Source organism: Arvicola amphibius, chromosome 18 (assembly GCF_903992535.2).
Source record: "Arvicola amphibius chromosome 18, mArvAmp1.2, whole genome shotgun sequence".
Taxonomy (NCBI): Eukaryota; Metazoa; Chordata; class Mammalia; order Rodentia; family Cricetidae; genus Arvicola; species Arvicola amphibius.
Genome location: NC_052064.1, coordinates 5,423,349 through 5,441,080, shown reverse-complemented (window position 1 = coordinate 5,441,080; position 17,732 = coordinate 5,423,349). Strand labels below are relative to the sequence as shown.

Genomic DNA, 17,732 nt, shown 5'->3' with positions numbered 1-17,732 from the left:
ATGTGACTTAACCTTATTTAAATTTTTTTCCCCCCTGGAAATTTAAAGATAGTACTTGCATTTTCTTCTTTTTCAACAGGAAACAAAAGGATTACCGACGCGTGCTTCAAATATATAGACAAGAACTACCCAGGTATCAATCACATTTACATGGTGGACTGCAAGGCACTAACGGACAGCAGCCTCAAGTCGCTTTCTGTGTTGAAGCAACTGGCTGTGCTGAACTTGACCAACTGCGTCAGGTAAAAGCCATTCGGAGTGCATCAACTCGGTGTTCAAGCAATGTAGATTATCAAGGCTGAGCCAGGCTCCTTCAACAGTGTTAGTAAGGGGAGCAGAAAAGGCCGGGTCCAAGTCTTACTGTGTAGGGAGGTTTTCTATCTTGACTGATGAATTAATTATGTAATCGTTTCCCCACCGCACACATGCCCTTTCCCATAATGCATCTGATCTTACTCATATGCCTGCCCAGTTGTGCACAGGCCCAAGATAGTAAACAGAAGATTTTCCCTAAAAGCTCATTGAAAAACAATTTTGCCTTATTGCGCAAAATAAGTTGAGCTGGCTCGAGCTATTTCTCATTCAGGAAATCTGTTTGAATGGGAACGGTCCAGGTTTGGTTGTTGTCAAGGGAAGGACAGTTCATACTGTTTCGCAGAGGGAAGAGAACAAGTCACGCAGTGTGGGTGGGGCTCAGGTAGTGTCCGACGTTGCTGTGTAGATGCGTGCAGGGAGATGTGCGCGCAGTACGTTCAGGAAAGGGGCTAGCCCACCTGAGCAGAGTCTCGGGTTCCTAAACCACCCCTGCTGCAGTTCTTTCTCTGTAGACTTTCACCGCTGGGTCCTTGCCCCCGGTGCTGCTTTCCTGCTTTCTTTTGCAAATCTTTTCCAGAGATACATTTCTCAGTCTTCCACATTGGGTGCTATATTTTATTTTCTCGTTAACGAAGACATTACTCACTGATTACTTCAGTCTGGTATTTGCTAATACATAAGCTGATTGTGTTTGGACCTCTGCTTTGTCATGTCTTGTCTCTCACCCCAGCAGCCTCTGGATTGCAGCCCAGGTAGGTGCCTAGCGAGGGGCATCATGGGATTCACTAAACTAGTCCATTTTCTGTACTATGATGTTGTGGTAGTTTTTAATGTCAACTTTGTCACAACCCAGAATTAATCACCTGAAAGGAGTTTCAATGAGGAATTGTCTGTCAGGTTGGCCTGTGGGCATTCTGTGTATGTGTGGGGGGGGGGGGAGGGGGATCCTTGTAAATTGGCATGGGAAGACCCACCCTGAATGTGGGAAGCATCATGCCCTGGTTTTGGGGTCCTGTGATGACTAATCATGGTGGTTAATTTAACACAACCTGAAAAAGGGGACCTCAACTGAGCAATTGCTTCTATCAGGTTGACTATGGATATGACTATGTCTTGGCTGCTTATAGGTGTAGGAGGGCCTAGCCAACAATGGGAGATGCTGTCTCTGAGCATGAGCCGGGGAGCTAGTATCTCCAACGTTGCTGTTTACACCTTGTCTTTTGGTTCTTGTCCTGACTTCCTTTAATGATGGACTCTAAGCTCTAAGATGTGGTAAACCCTTTCCTTGCCACATTGATTTTGGTCCGAATTTTATCGTAACAGCAGAGAGAGACAAAGACAGGCCTTGAGTAGTGTGAGAGGGAAAAGCCAGCTGAGAGCAAGATGCCCAGCTTGGGTGCCTTGGGTACCTGCAGCTTTCTCTGCTCTTGCCCGGATGTGAGGTGACTATCTGCTCTGAGTTCCAGCTTTGACCTTCCCCGATGATGGGCTGGGACCTGAACCTGCAGGTCAATCCCCTTCCTTCTCAGAAGCTGCTTGGCCCAGGGCATTTTATCACAGCGACGGGAATGAACTCAACTAGGCGATGGCCGTTGGCCTTTTCCGCTCTGCTCTCGGCAAACCCGACCAAACGGTGGACACCAGCGGAAAGTGCAGCCAGCCTGCATTGCCTCAGGGCTCTTCCTGTCTGCTGTCCTGTAGGCTGGCTGTGTGTGGACGCTCTTCTTTGGCTTGACCTGATACAACCCCCTGTCCTGTTCCTCTGGCTGAAAGACCTTCTAAAGATGGACCTGTGGTTTTCAGATGGAATTAGATATAAAAGCCCAATTGGAAGACAGGGTGATGAGTCCAGAGCTTCCGGAAGTTGATGCAGGAGTGACCGCAGGAGATGGTGCTGGCCCCTGGAGATGCTTCTGATGAGGACAGGCTGAGGGCAAGGTCGGGTTCAGGAGTCTGAGATGGTCTTCCAGATGCAGGTTTTCTGCGGTCTGGAGGTCCGTCGGTCACCTCCTGTGTTTCCAGTCCAGCCCAGGCGACCTGAGTGCAGCGAAAATCCATCCAGGATCTTGAGTCTTGCTTCTCCCCATCTAAAATCTGGCCTTAGCTCTTTGCAGATCCTGTCAGGTATTTCTTAACCTTTGTTCATTTTAAACTGGAAGAAAGAGATCATCTGTGCTATTAATGATCATGCCACCTAATTAAAGAAATTATTTTGTGGATATCCCTCCTATTACTATCATCTATCTATTTTCTATTATATTAAGAGCTATGCAATCATTTTTTAAAACTTGATAAAAGACCAGTATGCAGATATTTCCTTCTTTGGACTTTATTTGATGTAGAAACTGGTGTTACCGCAAGCCTTCACGTTGTACGAGATCCTGCGTGAAGCTCCTCTCTCCCTTTCCACAGGATTAGCGACGCTGGCCTGCGGCAATTCCTTGATGGTCCCGCAAGTGTGAGGATAAGAGAGCTCAACTTGACTAACTGCTCCCTCCTGGGCGACACCTCCGTCGTGAGACTGTCTGAGCGGTAGGACAAAGCCCCACCCTGCATTAGCGCCTCAGCTGTGGTGGGAGTGATCAGCCATAGACCTAAAAGCTGGAGCCCAAGCCCTCTCCAGCACCTTAAGCACTCTGGAGTAGCCCTTAGGCATTGAGTCCTTAGCCTGAACTCCCCTAATCCCATCTGAGCTGCTTCCTTCATTGTTACCTGGGTTGAATGACATCTCTCTGAGCAGAGAGATGACCATGCGGGGAGAGTGACTTCCCTGCGCTGTCCAAGGATACCGCCCCAGTATAAACCTTATTCCAGGCTTCCCCTGATTCAATCTTCACCCCCCTGGCTTGGTGGTGGCCTTCTGTTCTCTAATGGTCTTCCTGTTACAAACCACTGAGAGAGAAGTGTGGAACTCAGCCCTGCCCTTGGCGGCTATTTTTCAGGGCATTTCCATGGCGGTGCTTCATGGAACTGTCATAAAAGCTTTCCTTGCATTGTTAGAAATTGCAGTGTGAAACTCAATCCCAAACAGCCTTGCATGAATCCACCTTCCTTCCCTCCTACTTTATTCTGCCAGAATGTTAGTCAGACATGGTGGGTCGCACTTAAAATCCCAACACCTCAGAGGCTGAGGCAAAAGGCATGCCATGAGTTCAAGGCCAGCCCAGAACTACAGAGTGAGTTCCAGGCCAACACAAGATATAAAATAAGACCGACCCTGTGTCAACAAAACAAAACAGCTAAGCTGTTTTCTGTGTTGGGGCTTACATGTAGGTTAGGAAAAGGCCAATCCTTTCTTCCACACCATTTGGTATTCCCAGAGTTTTCCGTGGAGAAGCTGGTGTTGTTGTGTTTGGGAGCTCAGGTTAACCCTTTGCGGCATTTTCTTTCAGCTGCCCTAATTTGCACTATTTGAGCTTACGAAATTGTGAACATTTGACTGACATGGCAATTGAATTTATTTTAAGCATGCTATCCTTGATATCAATAGATCTTTCTGGAACACTCATCACAAATGAGGTAAATAAAAATTATATATATATATATATATATATACACACATATTTTAAACAATCTTATTTTTGTAATATAATTTTCTGGTTTGCAAGAAAATGGAGAGAACAATATTTTTCTTTCTTAAGTTATTAGATTACAAATGGAAAATTTAAGAATATTATCTCTAGAATAGTGATAAATGAAGTTGTTTGTAAATTTTCATGTTTCTTTGTTTAAAAAATTAGCAAGATCCAATATTTTGAGGAAAGGCATGACAGACCAAAGTAATACATAACAATCTGAAATTTGTTTTTATCAAATTTGTTTTATCATAGACGTTTGGTCTGTGTAGCAATGGTTTACTTTAGGCGGCAGAATATATTTTTCCTGTAAGCCTCACACTCTGTAAACTGTGTGCGTGCTTTGGGATTGAAGCTGAGGTCTAGGAAGATCCCCAGCAAGCCTTTGATTTCTCAGAAGCAGTTGATGCTGTTCTTCCAAGACCAAGTCCGCCCTGCCACCTAGCACTGAATCAAGTCCTCGCCCATGGAGGAAGGTGCTGAGAGATGGACATGCTTCTGAAAGGCTTTCCCGGTGTCTGTGAGCAAGAACTCCATACCATAGGGGAGAAAGACAACAGAGGGGAGGGTTCCGCCCCCCAGCAACTTGCTAAATCCCTATTTAAACACCAAAGCCAAATGTCGCCTGTCTGAGACCTCAGAGAAGCCCTGTGTTTGGAAGCAAGCCCTGGTGGAGGTCTATACATAAATCCAGTACCATTAAAATAATCTGCTTCTCCTTGCACCAGGCATCCTTCCGCAGCCTTCAATCAGCTGCTTTAGAGTAAGGATGTGTGCATCCCCGGTGCTGTGGATTCTTTTCTTCCTCTACATTGGATGCACCTAGTGGTATGGTTTTAAAAAAAGCCGCGTGGCAGTTCCCCCTGGGGCAGCGGCGGGACACCAGGAGCCGCGGGTCCCAGGCGGGTGAGAGACGGGTAGACATGCCACGTGGAGAGAGTTTGAGTGTAGAGTTTATTTAGTGGGTTATAGAAGGAAGGGGAAGTGGGAGTTGGAGTGAAACGGGGTGGGAGAGAGAAGAGGCAGCCAACCCCTCAGAAGAGGGATGGTGGGGGGGAGAGAGAGACAGACAGACAGACAGAGAGAGAGGGAGAGACAGAGAGAGACAGAGACAGAGAGACAGACAGAGACAGACAGAGAGAGAGACACAGACAGACACAGACAGAGAGAGACACAAAGAGAGAACCAAGCAGATCCAAACAGAGGAAGACCTGCTTCAGTAGAAGGAGCATGTGTGTGGGGGGGCGAGGTTTGTCTTTTAAAGGGACAGGATACCCAGGTGACAGGACAGACCACTACACCTAGATCCCGCCTGCATTCTGTAAGATGGTCTCCCCTCCTGTTTCTTTGGAGTGTCATAGGCAAGTGGGGGTGAGGAGCAGCTATATGTAGTTGGTTCCTAATGGTGCAGTTTGTGTTTGGCCTTCCGTGTATTCGGGAATTGTCTCAAGGCCCACCTGATGCTGCCTTCCACCTGATGCTGTCTAGGTAGAGCTCCGAGGCCACTTCTCAGGGCTCCTCCGGGTCCTGCTAGAGTCTGGGGAGCCCGCGAGGCTGTCTCAGGGCCACGGTCTCAGGTAGCCCCATGGACATTCTGCTTCCCCTCATGCATTTGCTTGCCCACAGACCCGTGCCACGGCCTTCTCTTGATTTTTCTGCAGAGTGGCTGACCTCAGGTAAGCTAGAGACCAGCCGAGCTTGGTGCTCACGGTGAGGCACTTGGGAGCGGTGAAGGGAAGGCCAGGGTTTGCTCCTCCTCCTTGGCATGACCATCACCTGTACTTCTTGTAAACTCTAATCCCTTCGGGACATCCCTGCTGTGGTTTCAGCTCCCTGCACCAGCTTGACCTCTGAGCTCCAACAATACTACTTCCGCCCACTGTCCCAGCACAGGGCAGCGAGTGATGGCTTCTGCTGCTCTTGGTGTCTGATTGCAACGTCCACCCACGTATCGTCTCAGTTTCTGTACCTTCTATGCGTTCAGTTCCCTGCTAATATCAACGTTACTCGAGTTTAAATTTTATTTTTCAAAGTTTTATTTTTTGTATATGGATGTTTCGTCTGCATATCTGTCCTTGTACCACATGGATGCCTGGTGCCCACGGAAGCCAGGAGCACATTGGATCCCCAGGGCTGTTTGTGGATTGCCACGTGGGAACTGAGTGTGGATCCTCTGAAAGAGCACTCTCAATGGTTGTTTGTTTGTTTCCTTTGGATCCTAACAGATAAAATAATGAACACAGAAAAACTCCGGTGTCTTTTTCCTTTTACCAGTTCTACAAGGAAAGTGGAATGGATAGGTTCCCTGGCATGTCTGGAGGCCCTGTCTTCCTGGGCAGCGCCCCATCTGAGATGGTCTGGGTAGGCCCACTGTAGTAGAGAGCCCCCAGCACCGTGGACTTTTGCCCCCTTCTGGCTTCTGCCTCCCTTTCCCTCCCCTCCCCTCCATTCAGCATTCTTCCTTCTCTTCCTCTCCTCCTCTCCTTTTTTCTCATCTTAGTTCTTCTCATTTTTCTTCTTGGCATGGAATAGTTCTCTAATCTAGGGATGGGTGAAAAAGGGGTCCATGGATAATTGTTCTCCCCTAAATCTTTTAGAACCCAGGCTTTTAAACCTTAAAAGTCCTAGGACCTCCACCCCATGTTCTTCTGTATGAACTCTCTCCTTGGCACATGAGTACAGTACCCAGCTGTTGTGGCAGGACTGGGCGTGTAAGGAAGCAGCCAGCGACCACCTGTTTCTGCCACAACGCTCACCACACGCCCACATGCCCAGGAATCTCTACTAAGTGGGCTTTGAGCATTTAGGGGAACTCAGTTTTCATTTCCAGAGACCATGTGTGAAAATTTTAAAATTTACTCACTGAGAGCAAGTGAGAACCCTAAGAATGTGGTCTTGAGCTCTGTTCTCTTTATTTTTATTTTCCCCTGAAGAAAGCCTGGCATTTGAGAGCTGTAGAGACATCCAAGCACCAAACTAAAAATAACACTAAACGGTTGAAAATCTTCTGAAGTTTTTTTCCCCTTACTCTGTGTCAGACTCTCATCTAAGGGGCAAGCGATTGACAAGGACAGCGGGTGGGTACAACAGCTGTGGGAGCTAACCGCAGCTGGTCCCCGTGAGTCAGAGCAGCCGAACGCTGTCCCGGACCGCAGGGCTGACGAAGTGTAAATCTGACTGCAGACTTAACGCTCCGGGAAGTTACAGATATTTATCAGAGAGGAAATGTGGCCAGTTGTGCCTAGGGCAAAGCTTGTTTTCTGGTGATGTGTCTATGTTAAATTAAATTCAGTCAGAATTTCACTACTACTCAGTTAACGTGAATGTGTTAGGACTTTTGTGTCTGGTGCAGGGAACACCAGAGTGAACAAGGCAGCCCTGTCCCTTCCTCTTGTACTTCTGTTCTGTGGGGCCATGTTGTCAGGCTCAAAGGGTGTGGGAGACAAGGGAAGAGAGGCCTCCCGTGGCCTTAACTTCTTTTTTTAAATATTTATTTATTTATTATGTATACAATATTCTGTCTGTGTGTATGCCTGCAGGCCAGAAGAGGGCACCAGACCCCATTACAGATGGTTGTGAGCCACCATGCAGTTGCTGGGAATTGAACTCAGGACCTTTGGAAGAGCAAGCAATGATCTTACCCTCTGAGCCATCTCTCCAGCCTCATCGTGGCCTTAACTTCTAAGCAGAGGAGAAAGGGCCAGTGAGACAGTCAGTCCAAGGCCGTTGAGCTTTGGGTTGCTGCGGCATCAGGACAACCGTTCATGGACTTGATTCTGAGAAGAGAGTTGAGGGATGCTGTGTAGGGCAGGCAGGACCGGGTTTCTCTAGACATCTTTAATCTTCTATAACTTCGTAACTATCTAACCAAATTATGTCCTTAATTTCACTTGGATCACTGGGATGCGACTTTATCTCCATGTATGTAAAGAGGTTTTCTACTCATAAAGGAGCTATAATTTGCTGAAGACCAGAGACTCTGTAATTGGGGCGGCTCGAGCCATCGCTCTGGCTGCTTTGGCCACAGACACATTTGCTGTTTAAGGAAAAATGAGTCAGAGCAGTGTTCCCGACAGATCTGTAGACAGTGGTTTATGAAGACTCTTTCATTTGCACAGATTTATAAAAAAAATTTGTGATGAGTCCCAGAAGTGAGTACTAGGTAGGTAGGCAATCTGCTGGAGTCCCCACACCAGACTGAGAGATCTCTGAGGACTGAAATCTATTGCTGTTTCCCAGACCCTCGGGAAGAGTAGCTCCTGATACACACGCAAGGAATGAAGGACAGGTGGTTGGAGATGTGGTTTCTAACAAGAATAAGACCTGCTCTCTGCGGCTCTGGTTGAAAGAGAAAGTGTGGGTTATTTTAGTGTGGTCTGGCAGACAGACACAGATAGAGAGAAATTCATGCTTGTGCAAGGGACTCCGTGCAGTTGAGTCTCGCTGGAGTGTGCTCTGAAAGAGACGCTGAAGGGAACAGCGCTGTACAGGGAAGCATGGAGTGGAATAGTGGCAAAGTAGCTCTTGGAGCAGCCACAGGCCCCTGTGATAAATGGAACCTTGGGAAGTCGGAAGGGGGTGTCTTGGTCACTGTTCTATTGCTGTGAAGAGACACCGTGACCACGGCGACTCTTAGAAAGGAGAACATTTAATTGGGGCCGACTTACAGTTCAGAGATTTAGTCCATTATCATCATGGTGGGAGCATCACACATGGGACTGGGGTGGCTGAGAGGTAGACCCTGATCTGGGGTGGGGGGAGGGGAAGGGCTGGCAAGGGCCTTTGAAACCTCAAAGCCTACCCCACAGTAACACTTCCTCCAAAAAGGGCACACCTCCTAATCCTGTATTCCTTTCAGACCAAGCATTCAAATACAGGAGTCTATAGGGGCGATTCTGCTTCAGACCGTCCCAGTGGGTGGTTAGACCATGGGAGCAGAGCCAATCCGTGCTTTAGGATGAAAGGAAAAGAACTCTTTGTACCAGTCTAGAGCAATGGAAAGGATGCTAAACAGGATTTAATAGGTAAGATTAAAATAGGTTGGTGAACAACCAGTTGTAGAACATGAAGATTTATACATGTGCCTGGGATGTGGGGTCTGTACACATGTGCCTGGGATGCGGGGTCTGTACGCGTGTGCCTGGGATGTGGGGTCTGTACACGTGTGCCTGAGATGTGGGGTCTGTACGCGTGTGCCTGGGATGCGGGGTCTGTACACGTGAGCCTGGGATGCGGGATCTGTACACGTGTGCCTGGGATGCGGGATCTGTACACATGTGCCTGGGATGCGGGGTCTGTCACGTGTGCCTGGGATGCGGGGGGTCTGTACGTGTGTGCCTGGGATGCGGGGTCTGTACGCATGTGCCTGGGATGCGGGGTCTGTACGTGTGTGCCTGGGATGCGGGGTCTGTACGCGTGAGCCTGGGATGTGGGGTCTGTACACGTGTGCCTGGGATGCGGGGTCTGTACACGTGTGCCTGAGATGTGGGATCTGTACACGTGTGTCTGGATACTCCTCCTTCCGTTCTTCATGTTCCTACATAGGAAATTAGAGGATCTTGACAGAGCGAGACTGCCTGCTCATATTTTGGAATATTTTTCCTATATTAAGCATTGGTCATACTGTTCATAATGATCAGGAAATCACTTCTCTATCTAGACATTTCTAGACAATATCAAATGGGCTTTTATGTTTTCTTCCTTCTTCCCCTTTCTCCTCTCCCCTCTTCGTACTCCTCCCTCCTCCCTTCCTTCCTCTCTCCTGTTCTTCCTTGCTTGCTTGCTGTTTTTCCGTGCCAGGGATTAAATTGCGGGCTGGTTCAGGCTTGAGCAAGTTCTGACTCCATCAGGTTACACCCCACCCTTCCTCACACCTTTGTTTCGAGATAGGGTCTCACAAAATCTCCAAGGCTGGCCTTGAGCTCACCTTGTAGCCCACACAGGCCTTGACATTCGAAGGTCATGCTTCAGACTCCTGAGAGCTGCCTTATAGGCCCACATCACCAGGTCTGACAATATGTCCTTTCTTTCAGAAAACAAACCATGTGGCGACGTAATTCTCTGCATGGATGTTAGCTGAGTGTTGTTCATGTCTAATGTCCTGCAGTTATTGCTGCCCCTTTACAGTATAGCGTCCTTGTACTTGTTGCCTACTTAGAGACCGTCTTAAAAGTTTTGAAAGCACACCAATCATTTTCAAATAGAATTGCAAGAAATCCAAATCTAATCCAATTGAGTTCCCATGTTAATTTGAATTGTAAGTCACAAGGCTAGTTTAAGATATTTTTAATCAAAACAAAGACAAACAAGCAGCAACAAAACTATGATGAAACAATTTGTTACTGGCCCTGCTGTCTCGTTGTTCTGAGTGGGACAGCACTCCTGAAGTCTCTGGTCCCCTCGGGGGGCTATAGGAACGATGCGAGATGAAATCAGAGGGCCATACTGAGCCGGTCCCACCCTTTGGGCCCTGCCTCTTGCTGGACACTACAGTAAGAGAGTTGGCCCCCACACTCAGGAGAGATGGCGCTACCTCTCACCACGGTAGAGGGAGAGCTGACCCTAACAGCATGGGTGTAGGGGAGATAGCTCTGCCCTCTCACCTGAGGCAGGCGGCCCCAGTGACCTATAATGACCAGCTCGGCTACCACCCAGGCCCACAGCCAGGCCTGGGGCTGGCCCACCCTAACATCTAACCCATCTGTGACCTGCTGGAGCTCATGAAGGGGCCAGTCCTGCAGAACAATACCTGCAGGATCTCCAAGACTCAAGGCAGCTGCAGGGTAGCTCAGGAGTTCCCGTGAGGATCCAGAGATGAGGTGTATGAGCAACTGGAAACCTTGAACCAGACCAGTGAAGTCACTGCAATAAACACCGCAAGTCAAGCTGGATTGGACGAAAGGGTCTCCTGCGTGACACTCTGTAACCCCCAATGCCACCAGGACCAATGAAGAGGTGGGAAAGATAGGGGAGCAGACAGGATTTTTGTCTTGTTTTGATTTGATTTTTTTTTTTAAATTTTCTTTTGTGGGGCACTGCAGGGGTGATGGGAGGATACGGGAGGCCCGGGAGGTGAGTGGAATTAGGGTGCATGATAAGAAATTCCCAAAGATTCAAAAAGGAAATTATGTTAAAAAGCACTTGGCCCATTACACTTCATATTTGCTTGGTTTCCCTCCTGGGCTTTCCAGGCTCTTCGAGGGTAGAGGCTGGCCATGCCCTCTCAGGTGCCTGCTCCTAATGCCCAGTTCACAGGAAGCTCAGGATGCGTGTACTCGAGAGCCAGTGAATGAACGGACCCGGCACCATTTCCTGTTTTCCCACCACGAACTTAAGGTTTCTTTAAATTCCGCCTTTTCTCAGCTCTGCTCTGAGCTGGAGCGGGAGTACTCACAGCTGCATGTCTTAATCTGCTGCCCCGCCTGCTGGAGACCACCCATCTGCACGGAACACACACAGATAAAGCTCAGGGTCCAGGGTCGCGCAGCCTCCAAAACAGGAAACCCAGGCACTCACTTGGGATCCAGGCTATAGGAAAAGATGAGCATTAAAAGGAAGACAAATGAATTTGCTTTGAATTTTCAAAAATACAGAACAAGAAGCCAGCTGTGGTTCTCCACAGGGACATGGGCCTCTCGTCCTCCTCTCTAGCCAAGATAGGATGTGAATTTGCAGACCCCATGACCTCCTTGGCTTCTCGCACAGACGTCACTGTGCCTTGTCTCCTGTGTCCAGCCAAGTGCCCACGGAAACTCTAAAGACAAGTAGGGGGTGGATGTCTGTCGTTCCCCTCTCTCCTTCCGCCCTGTTGGGGGCAGCGGTCTCACAGAGCTGCCCCAAGCCCAGCTACCAGGATTGCTGGGCTCCTGGATACATCTACCTGTCTATGTGCTGGGCAGAGGCTGGGCTCCCGGGTACATCTACCTGTCTAAGCGCTGGGCAGAGGCTAGGTGCCTTCGGGCCTGTATGGTGGCCAGTCCGTCAGAAAGACTGAGAACATTTCAAAAAGAAGTTACCACAGAGCTATCTGGAGTGGCTCAAGCTTTAGTTTCAGTACTTTAGGAGGCTGAGGCAGAAGGATTGCCATGAATTTGAGATCAGGCTGTGCTACATAGTGAGTTCCAGGAAAGTTTGAATTACAGTGTAAGACAGTCTCAGAAAGAAAAAAAATTAAAAAAAAAACTAAACTAAAAGTAAATGTGATCACGGAATTCACACTAACAAACAATAAAGTGAGGGAAAGGAACTTAGGAGAGGGACTGAGATGCCAGATTCTGTTCTGGACATATTTGATTTTGGTTACCATGGGCTTTTTTGGTACCAGAGGACAAAGAACAGACCAGGAGACACCGGCCTGGTTTTTGGAATCTCCACGGTTGCTCTCTTTGGCTTCACTGATTTCCCTGGGTGTCTGGAGTGGCAGGAATTATGTGCACTTAGATTCCAGAATACCTCAAACAGGAGAGCTACCACGTGCTTTTTCTTTAGCATGAGTAATACAACAGCAGGAGAGGTTCCTGCCTGCTCATGCAGGGGCTCTTTCAGGCCCCACATTCTATGCCCCCAGTAGAAGCTCTTCCCTTTCATCCGGGCCTCCATTTCATTTCAGAGCTCACAGTGAACTTACCTGTAACCACCAAATTCCCCTGCAGGGAAGCCCAAGCCCTACACAAGGTCCTAAAGGCCCAGCCACAGAGAAGGAGCAAAGTTCTTTAAGTGGACGCCTGCCCAGCTATCAGACAAGGAGGAAGAGCTCAGGAAAGCCCCAGGCTCCCCGTCGTACTACCAGACTTCTGAAAGCGACAGGCTGTGTTTGAAGTACATAAGGCACACGGGGCCCGAGTCAGCAGTCAGAGAAGAAGCGAGCAAGGGTGAGGGCTGAGGTGCTGCCCAAGCCTGATCAGAGAAGGGAGAGTGGAACACAGACCTCTCCAGAAGGGCAGTGTGCAGCAGGCCAATCCGAAAGATGAAGCCACAGAGGAAGTCAGAAGAATATCTACGGTAGCAGGAGGGAAAGGAAGTCAGAGCAACATGACAGATGCCAGGGAGGTGGCACCTTAGACACGGGCTGGTCATCAGGTCACACTTCACAGGCGGACCAAGTACTATGGAGATAGGAAGTACTCATCCGTTTTTATAAAAGAGAATTCTGTCTTTTGGAGAATGATGTACTTCCGTTCCTAACTTGGTCTTTCCTGTGAGTATTGGTACATTTGTACAGTGTAGCTTAGAGCCAGAACTCTATGACACTGTGAAGAAATAGACCCAGGGTTAATACTTCATAGAATTCTTTGTTAATTAAAAAGATTTAATAATAAGGGTCTGGTGGTGGTGGTGCACACCTTTAATCCCAGCACTCAGGAAGCAGAGGCAGGCAGATCTCTGTGAGTTCGAGGCCAGGCTGATATACAAGAGCTAGTTTCTGGACAGCTAAGGCTGTTACACAGAGAAACCCTGTCTTGGAAAAACAAAACCAAAACAAACAAAATAATTAAAACGATTTTGCATTGGATTTTCCCTACAGATTATTCTAAATTACTTTTCGTGAACATTCTAACATCACCCAAAGAAATGTGGGTTCGAGAAAAATGCATTTGAATGGTTCCCCACTCCCAGAAGTTAATATAATCCTGGAGTATTCTCTGATTGTACCATGTAGTACATATGCACAAACGCAGCTCTGTGCTATTGAAACCCTAGCATGTTGTATAATATTATTTCCAACAATCATTTTATGTTTGTGCACTATTCCAAATATATCTTAGCCTCAGTTCTTCTCTTCTTGAGAAATGTATTCATTAATTCATAATTTCCTTACTCCTCTCTGGTTCCTGCTACTGTTAAGGTCTCTGGGTTTGAGTCTGAAAATAAAGTTAGAAGTATCCCCCTCAGTTTCCCTTTCTGTTGAACAAAACATTTTGTTGCATTTGACTGGTGTTTTCCCACTGAGTTTGCTATGATTTGAAGCACAGTATTCTTCCAGAAGATCAAGTTGTAGGATTCTCCCAGTGCCGTGGCTGCCAGATAAGTTACATTATATTTGCTTCAGTTTTCACATTCCATAATGCCTGGGCTATGTTCCAGGTTATAACCTGTAACCATGGTGCCCAGTGGGAAGCAGTTTGGTTGTAGGGAGTCCACCCTCACAAACTGACCAGTGCTGTCAGGGAGGGGGATGCTGCGAGGTCTCTCTAGGCATCTTCTGTATGCAAGGATTTCTCTTTCTGCTTACCATGCTGTGGCTCATCCATGGAGATCTTCTCGGGGTGGACCATCCCATGTGAATCTTCACAGGGTGGACCATCCCATGGGGATCTTCTTGGGGTGGATCGTACCATGGGGATCTTCACGGGGTGGACCATCTCATGGAGATCTTCGTGTGGTGTACCAACCCATGGAGATCTTTGTGCAGTGGACCATCAAGCCACCAGACTACTGAGTTAAATAAGCCTCTTTCCTTAGGAAGTCTTTATTCTCTCTTGGTTTGCAGCTGTGGATGAGGTCTTTGTTTTAGCATGCTTATATTAGAATCTGCAGCTTACTTACCCTTTATAAAGACCACTGAAAAATGAATTAAAAGCTGGACAAACTATGAAACCTTATGTAATTTTATAGTTTTTTAAGTCATGAGCAGGGCAGGTTATGATGTCAAGCTCTCCATGCTCACTGTTCTGGTAGGCTTGTGTTCACATGTACGGCTCAGACAGGCATGGTGTCCTCCGCTTGGTACCCCGGTCACTCAGGAGGCTGGAACAGGGTTTCCTGGGTTATGCAGTGAGAACGTGTCTCAAAATAAACAATGAATAAATAAATAAAATCTTAAGAATAAAAGTGAGTTGCTGAGATGAAGCAAACCATTCACAAGGATGATTCATATCTAGCATTGTGGCTGCCAGATAAGTTATCTTATATTTGCTTCAGTGTTCACATTCCATAATGCCTGGGCTATGTTCCAGGCTTTTTATAAAAATAAGTATCTCAGAAGAAAGGCCATGCATGTGAGTTATGAAGAGATAAACCTGATCACCGTACAGCTAACCTGTTTAGGTTGTTTTCCTCTGCTTAATTTTCACATGTAGATTTTTAAAGAAATCACAGTCGGTTGCTCATTCTGAGAGATCAGTAGAACATGAAAGCTTCCCTCAATATTATCTTTTACCAACAAGAAACACAATTCTACCATTAAAGACAGTGATTTTATATCATAAATACATTTAACAAAAATTTGGGCCAGTTGCTAAACTCATATTTATAGGTGGCTGGCTGAGTGTGTAACTCAGTGGTAAAGTTACCCAGAATTCATGAGGCCCGGTGTTTAATCCCCAGTTCATAAAACAGTTACTAACCCCTTAAGGAGTTCTCTAGCTCCAGACTCTGCAGCTTTCTTTTTAAGTATTAGAGATAACTGAAAATTTTATTTAATGGTTTAATAGTGATTGATACTAATAATTTTCTTGTCAACACAAGCCCATGCTTTGTTAGACATAAAGAAGTATGACCCGGAAGGTAGGTACTTTTGTTTGGCTTTCATCGATGATTGCTTTTTTAAGTCATTAGCTTGTACAGATGTCTCTTGGATACATCCCATACTAAATTGAATCACAAAATTACCTTTATATTTTCAGGGCTTGACCACACTTTCCAGACACAGGAGACTGAGGGAACTTTCTCTGTCTGAGTGTACCAACATCACTGACCTTGGAATTCGGGTAAGATGATTAGGGTTCCTGCTAAAGGGCTAAGGTTGAAAATGAAGCTCAAGTTGAACAAACTTTGTAAGTCACAATAGAAAGGACAGACAGGAGCCAACTCCCAATACACGTGGGACTGGGAACTCAGCCACAGAGTCCGCGCTGGGTGTCATGATTTAAAGCTAAATGCTGCGTCCAGGCTCCTGTCTGAACACCCAGTCTTTAGCTTACAGTGCTATCTGGAGGGCACGGAGCCTTTGGGAGGCCCAGCCTGGCTGCCGGAGTAGACCACTTCCCCCGTTCTCCAAGGGTAGACCAGCCTCTGGGTCTGGCCTGTAGACTCCATATAAAGAAAGGAGTCCCTGCCACACACTGTGGCCACAGTGAACGCTTCCGTACTTCCCCATCCCTGTGGACTGAGGTTTCCCTAAAGCCATGAGCCAGCGCCCACTTCCTCCCTTAAACTGCTCTTGCCAGGTGTTTTTGGTCTCTCTAACACAAAGGTCACTAAGACACTGTACAGGTCCAGTCTAGGGTCCTAGGCGCCAAAGAAGCTTTGTGTCCTCGTTTTATCCCCATCCCTTTGTTCCCATCTTTGTGCCAGGCTTGCAGGATCAATAGGGGCATCTACCTGGAGAGTGATAAACTTGTATGTGGCCCAAAGCTTTCACGCATAGAGGAAATAGTTTACAAAATAGAAAACTAAGATATTATATAATCTAATCGTGTAAATTGGGGGAGTTTGGAGACCACACCAGATTTCTAACTCTTCGGAGTTATCCAAACAGTTCACAGAGTCCTTCGACAGATGCACAGCATGAACGAGTGAGCGAGATGAATTATCGTGTGCTCAGCTGATACTCGAGGAATTCTCGAGAAGGGTAAAGGGTCCATAGGCGTGGCCCAGGTACCATGCAGGAAACTGTGAAGTACACAGTACGTGTAAGCCACAATGGAATTATTTTAGCACCTTAAGCATTTCAGTGAGAGAGAGAGACAGAGACAGAGAGAGAGAGAGAGAGAGAGAGAGAGAGAGAGAGAGAGAGAGAGAGAGAGAACCACTCAAAATTGCATTGCATCTTGGGCATGCATTGAACGAGAAAGAAATGAAAAAAATAAGCATGTAGAAACTACTAAGCCATTGGAAGCATCACATAAAAGCAAGTCAGGAGTTAAAAAACCTCCACTGTATAGGAAAACGTCGGACTAAGTGCGAGGAGAGGAAAACAACCAAGGGAAGGAAGGGGGACACTTTCACGCAAGAATGAAAGTTAATCCCACAGTGTGTAGGTAATGCAAGCGATAGCCAACAAGCCCACAAGAAGTAGGGAGGTTTGAGGCATGGCAGATTCGAAGATGACTTAGGAAGTTTGAAATGATGAACTGAGCAGTACTGGAGGAATGTACAAACCGGAGAGCTGCGGGGACCTCCATGTCAGCCCATCTTAGACCTTAGCATAGGATTTCAGACATTTGGGGCTGTAGGAAGCTTAACAACATCTAAACCAATTGTCCGATTTTACAGATAAGAAGCAAGGGCTGAGAGGTTACAACTGGTCAAGGTTTCGTACTTCTCAGGAAGCCAGTTTAAGCTCTGTTTGCGGAAATGGAGGGTAGAAACAGGGAGTTACTCTTCTGATTGACGGACTGGCAACATTGTGTCTGGACAGTGTAGTCACACAGAAGGAGAGGTCACACTGTTAGGGATCTTTAAAGCTGTTCTAAGTTTAGTCCTCACACCAGCTCTGCCCAGTGCAGGGAGTTATTCAGAAAACAAAGTACTGCTTCAAGAGGAAGGGCCAGAAAGTGAAAACCTTCATATGGGACAAGATTATAAGTCTATAATAAGAAATTACAGATGCTGGGGTGCACATAACCTACTATGAAAAGAAGCCAAAAGTGCACCCTTTTCCGTTAGCATGATACAGTCAGGTTTTCAAAAAAAATCAAAAAGGTGACAGATCAGAGATTTAAAAACAAAACAGTTAAGTATCATTGCAAATAAGTGCGCCATTAAGATGCCTCAATATTAATGTGACATTTTAGCATTATTAATATCTTACATTGTTCTTGACAAGTCTTGGCCCTAAATCAGCACACACACACACACACACACACGCACACATACACGCATGCACACACGTGTGCACAC

General features: G+C 46.9%; 1 protein-coding gene across 1 annotated transcript in view; it reads left to right on the top strand.

The window, feature by feature from the left end:
• Positions 1-17,732, top strand: part of Fbxl13 (F-box and leucine rich repeat protein 13) — a 145,018-nt gene that overhangs the window by 108,306 nt on the left and 18,980 nt on the right. Inside the window, exons 15-18 of the mRNA XM_038315584.2 lie at positions 80-242; positions 2,728-2,847; positions 3,708-3,834; positions 15,515-15,598. Coding sequence (XP_038171512.2) covers positions 80-242; positions 2,728-2,847; positions 3,708-3,834; positions 15,515-15,598 — 494 coding nt within the window. The remainder of the gene's footprint in view (positions 1-79; positions 243-2,727; positions 2,848-3,707; positions 3,835-15,514; positions 15,599-17,732) is intronic.